Raw genomic sequence first — 6,000 nt, forward strand, 5'->3', positions numbered from 1 at the left:
TTTAAGACAGTATTTTCAGACCAACTAAGCAAGCTATGGAGAGAGATCTGGAGTCAGCAGACACTACAAACACAGGAGAGAGACTCAAAAGTAATACATCACATTAGGAAATGAGATAATATGGACTGACCGAGGTCGAAGATGGCATTTACTGAATGAAGATTTAGGGCAGATGGGTGGGAGACCGTAAGCAGAAGACTATGCAGAGGAGAATGGAACTTTCTAGGCAAAAGACTTGACTGAGGAGTCTTAAATATAAAAAAAAAAGGTGGGCCATGGACAAAAGATCTGGAGAGAACACAGGAGGGAGATTTCAACTAGTCCAGAGGGATGGTTTAAAAAAATAAATTAAAAAGAAAAAAGAGTCACATTTGAAATGGAAGGTTAGAAGTCATTCACATAAAAAGTCTCCCAGATTTCAGATGACGTTCAAGATTCCTGAAGGTCAACCTCTGTTTGCCTCAAATATCTGTGAAATGCACTGATAACACAGGCTTCACTCCCCTCTAGTTACTGTTCTTACATCAAATGGCTGAGGTTCATGCAATGGATCTAGATGTTCTCAACACAATGATACCACTGTGAGAGTGTATTTAATGTAACATGACAGATGCATGCATTATAACAGCACATTCCCATTACTCCTTCATTTAGCTAAGTGTGGATGTCCTCTACAGCTACAAGCATTTGTACAATGAATATGGACTTCTGGCTCCTATGATCTGCAAGAGTAAGACACATTTTTATTATTAACTCAGAGGCAGCGTTTTACTTAGGAAGAAGAGTTACTTCAGTAAGTTACTTGAAGTTTATGCCTCTTCTAACTAAATTACTACTTGAAAAGGACAGGTTGGGTCCTGAAGGGAGGAGGTCTGCAGGCTCTGCCCTGGCCAGAACACCTGTCAGCATGACAGAAGCAGGAAGCAAAGGTATCCAATTTCTCATCACAAACTTGCCCAAAACATGCTTCAAGCTGCACTAATTAAAAAATTTAAATATATTTAACAGATCATATGATCTGTTGACTTCATCAAACACACCAAGCAATGGAAAGGTTCGCTCCATCTTTGTCACAATGCTTGCCCGTGCAAGAATTACAGCAGCATGCCTCAAAACAACCATAACTCAACTGTTCTTTCAGGCCACAGACAAAACAGCTGTATGGGCTAGAAAACAGTTTTTAAAGCATATCCTGATGTAAAGGAAACCAAAAAGTGCCAACCCCGCCCCTCCAAACCCAACAATGCTCCCCAAAACCTAAAACCAAACATCAGACCGCACAACTTCCCCTCCCCCCAGAAAAGCTTGATTGTGCATCACAGGCTTTACACCAGAAAGACTGGATTGATGGATCTGAGTTTAGATAGCTTAGCTCTAATTCTAGCTCTAGAACTAATTTCAAAGCCCTGGAAATAACAGTAAGACTGTGTTCTTTTTAAGTACGTTTCCCCTGTCTACAGAGAATGTGGCATCAGCAAATGCCCACCACCAGGTGGATTAGCAGCACAGGGGAAAGGAACCTGGGGGTCCTGGTGGACAGCAGGATGACCATGAGCCAGCAATGTGCCCTTGTGGCCAAGAAGGCCAATGGCATCTGGGGTGCATTAGGAAGAGTGTGGTTAGTAGGTCAAGAAAGGTCCTTCTCCTGTACTCTGCCCTGGTGAGACCGCACCTGGAATACTGTGTCCAGTTCTGGGCCCCTTAATTCAAGATGATCATAGAACTCCTTGAAAGAGCCCAGCACAGAGCCACTAAAATGATCTCTCAAGGTCCCTTCCAACCCCTATGATTCTGTGATTCTGTGAAAATAGTACCTATTAATTTCCCCCTTTTTGTTCTGATGCCATGCTCACTCAGTCTGACGTCTCTTCAGCTTTTAGCTCTTTGTACCTGGGTTGCCCTGCTTCGCTTCCTCCCTCCCCCTGCAGAAAAAAAAACCCAAACCCAAACAACACATCCCACAACAAAACCACCTTCTTGTTATTTTTAGGCTGTGTACATAAGCTGCTGCATTGCAGTCTGCTGCAAAACTCTCTAGACAGCTCCAGTTCCAAACAGCATCATGCTCCCTTCAAGCTTCTTTCCACTTCCTAAATTTTCTCTCATTTCCTCATATTGTTTTCCCTCTAATGATTTTTCTCTCTCCACTTAGCATTGGTTCATTTGATTTTGCTGTCCTTCAACACCTCCCTCTTTCATGTAACTAACTCTTCAGTTCCCACGTGCTTCCTGGGCAGTAGTTGTCATTTGGTCCATCCCCAACTCCCCCTTTCCTATTCTCATCCCATTTCCTAACCAACTACCAAAATCTGACCCATGTTTATCTGGAAAATAAGATACATCAAGCCTTCTTCCTTTGTCTTAGGTTGGCTCAACACCAGACAGCTGGCTGCCAAACTAAATGGCCTCAAGCCATAGAGGTCCAGACAATCAAATCCTGTAATGCTGCGACACTTCTGACAGAGTCTGTGGAGTTTTGCCGTCCTTCTCACGACCATGGCCCTTGATAAGGTCACCCACTGCAGCATTGCTGAGGTAACTTGTGGAAAAAAGAAGCCTGAGAAACATATACCACCAGTTCCTCTGTAAGATGCTTCCAGTTACACCTCCTCTCCTAAGACCAAGCAAAGAACATTCACAGCCTGAGGTAGCTGGCTCCCCACTGTCCTCACCATTCGGGAAGGAGCTCCTTTGCAGCCCTCAGATCCTCAATGCCTACCTAAGACACATCCCACTGCCAACCACTCCATCTCACAAATAGGCTGTGTACTGCCACAAAAAGCTTTTAAGATTCATTATTTATCAACTGCTGTAGGAAATATGCTGGGGTATTTCACAAATAAATGCCTCCAGTTCTTTCATAACTTCCACATTTACTCTACTGTAGCAATGCTTAAAGTATTTCTTGCAAGCACTTGTTGGCCTCCCTACTTATAGATGGAAAATCTGTTTCATGATTTTAATGAGTGTGAAGTTTCTCAAGTTGTATAGTTTACTGCACAGGAGGATGACAAAGCTAAGTTTTCCAAAACCATGGAGGTCATGGCTAATGAACGGTGACGATGCACAGAAGCTGGCTTGCTTCTGCAGCATGTCAACCTTAAACACTCCAAAAGGAAACTTAGGCAACAGTTAAGGCAGAGAAACAGAAGCATCTACAGAAACCAATGAAGTACTGCAGAAAAAGCCTTCTCTGGGAGAACTCATGTTTAATCATGATGTGTTAGCAAAGCCTTAGCTTTGGGAGACCAAGCAGGTTGGAACTGTGGGTGGGCAGAGTGCCTCCAGCTGGCTGATATTTCCTTTTGCAGATGACCTCATACAGCTACTAAAGCTACTCTATAAAGAGTGCATCAAACACATGCCTTCCATGAAATCCTTCTTTGTGGGTAGTCCTACACATAGGTTAAATATGTAGACTACAAACAATACCAAGGGACTTAACTGTCAACACAAGAAAACACGACTCTGATGACACAGTTACAAGTGATCAGCACAATCCACAGAAAGATTCATCTGTATTTTTCCCTGTACTAGCAAAGGAAAATGAAAGATACCATTCATCTGGAGATTGGACAAAAACTTCACTGCTGCTAATAAAAGCTACAAGTATTTATTAGCGCCACCCATTCAGAATAAGTACTAATGAAAATATAATTCCTTCATATAACAGCCAAATAATAGGGATTTTCAACAAATATGCATGCTATATTCAATACTACAGGTCAAAGACATGGAGAAAACAGGCTGCAGCTGTGAGCTACATGAAAGGGAAGAGGAAATGTCAGGAAAGAACTTACAGGACCAGGATTTGGTGAATCCATAAGTGAGACCCTTCAGATAAAGCATTTTAAAGGGCAAACAAACTGTCTGCTGTTTACTTCTTGCTATACATTCTAGGAAACTGAGCATTGTACTTTTTTTTTTCTTCTTGAAAATAAACATTACTGCAAAGACTTTACAACATTTTGTTCACTACTGCTGTCAACTACAGAATGCTTTTTTCATTTATTTCTTCACAAACACAGAGTAAGAGCTTAGATTTAGCTAATAAAATAAAAAATAGAAACACACAAGAACAATGATGTTGTACTCATTTATAAAGACCAGCAAATGCCAACTCTATTATCAGGTCCCTCTGTCCTGCTGTGAAACCAAACAATGTATGAAACAGCATTATGGAGCAGTTAACACCAGGCTAACCAGGACTCCTACCTACCTTCACAATGCTTTTCAGATCCTGCACATACATCCTCTCTGTCTCCAGAATCTCTTGGACGACTCTGTCTACGTAGAGGAGCTTGGGACTGGTGGGCTCCGTGACCAGGGACATTGCGCAGTTTTTGCTTGCTCCTTTTACTTCTGTTTTCCTTGGTGTGCTTATTCTTTTTTCAAGGCTTTCCTCAAGATCCTCTTGCTCTGCAGAGGAGTTTTTACGTGGCTTGTTGCTGGAAAATCGCCTGGCTGGGACCAGCTCTAGCTTGATGGCACCCGCTTCTTTATCCTGGTTGAACAAACCCAAGTGGCTGTTTGAAACCAAGGTCATTCTGCTTCCAAAGGAGCAGTGGCTGTCCCTGGAGGAGGCAGAGGAGGAAGTGGAGCTAAAGCTGACGGGGCGGTCACTGTCCGAGAGGTCCATGGTTTTTTTTTCACAGTAGTGGAAAGGTCTGCTCTCCTTGTGCAAATCTTCCCCTTTCGTCTTGGCATCAAGGGCCTCTGTCACAGCTGGTAAAACATCAAGAGGTAAGTGGAAGTCATCTAAAAAAATAAACAGAAGACATAGGTTTACTGTTGCTCCTCCAAGACATACAGAAGTTGACAACAGGTACTTTTAAACCATTTTGCACACAAAACTGCCACAACTCTACACTAGAAGGCAACAAGGACACAATTTAGGGGTCACTGTGGCTCTAATGCTTTTTAGGTGATGGGGATCGCCCTTGGGGGCTTCTACACAGCACACCTCCTGCTCAGGTACATGTGTCCAGCACCTCCTCCTTGTGCCAGGGTGCTGTGCTTGGTGCTAGAGTGCGTGCTGCCCAGGCTTAGCACCAGAGAGAAATAAGATTCAAAGACCTTCCTTAAGATTTAAAAAACCCTGTCTGTCGGGGGCAGTCCCTGCTGCCTCTGAGCTGAGCACTGACCCTGGTTTGAAGGCCTTGGAAAACTCAAGAATCACACAGTGATAGCAGCCAGTATCTTTCATTCTGAATTCTGTAAGGCCAACAGTCAAACAAAAACTAAAAGCCATTATCAGTTACTAGCTCTGTGGCTTGTACAAAAACACTGAAACCAGAATGATTTCCCAATGAAAATAACGTAGATCCTGGAAAAAAAAAAAAAAGGAAAAAAAAAAGCGTTCCCACAGGGAAGAATGCTGCCAAATAGCTCTGTTGTCTACTGGGAACATAAGTCATTCTAAAACTGTTCAGCACAAGCCAGAATATTACCCCCTGCTGAACTGACCCAAAGATGTTTTTCGAATCAGGGCAACAACAAAGTAAGATGTCTGTCCTCCCGCCGGCATTTCAATCCTACTTCCTCTTTGCTGCCCAAGTGCCCCACAGGACACTGCCCACGACGCGGCGCAGATTTCTCTCTGGCCAAGCTGCATGTGATGCACCATGAGAATCCGCAAAAGCAGCGGCAGGTAAACTCAACAGTTCAAGGTTTTGTTTCAGCAAGAAGCATCCACTCAAAAAAAGAAATCTCCCCTCAAAGTCAAAGACTCTCAGAACACCTGTCCTGCACAAAAGAGAAACTTGTGACAATTTTGGGAGCACAGCAACACTGAAGCTACCCACGCAGTGGTAGCTCAGTCCGTATTTTACTCCAGCAACAACGTAATTTTTCAAAAATCATACAGGCAATTACAGCTCTAGACAGCAGTTTCAGTAAAGAAACCATAAAGCCAGAAAACTTCCAATTAAACCCACCCAACGTTTAAGGTGGCCCTTCGTACACTGAGGCAGACTGGCTGTGCAATCATAAGGGGAAACC

General features: G+C 43.2%; 1 protein-coding gene across 2 annotated transcripts in view; it reads right to left on the minus strand.

Annotated features, from left to right (window-relative positions):
- Positions 1-4,684, minus strand: part of PLEKHG1 (pleckstrin homology and RhoGEF domain containing G1) — a gene marked incomplete at its 3' end in the record, with an annotated part of 50,265 nt that extends 45,581 nt beyond the window's left edge. For both annotated transcript variants that reach the window (XM_084261646.1, XM_084261645.1), the window contains exon 1: positions 4,220-4,684. In XM_084261646.1, coding sequence (XP_084117772.1) covers positions 4,220-4,639 — 420 coding nt within the window. In that variant the 5' untranslated portion in view covers positions 4,640-4,684. The remainder of the gene's footprint in view (positions 1-4,219) is intronic.
- Positions 4,685-6,000: the final 1,316 nt, after the last annotated feature.

This window comes from Gallinula chloropus (genome assembly GCF_964237585.1).
Source record: "Gallinula chloropus genome assembly, chromosome: 3".
Lineage (NCBI taxonomy): Eukaryota > Metazoa > Chordata > Aves > Gruiformes > Rallidae > Gallinula > Gallinula chloropus.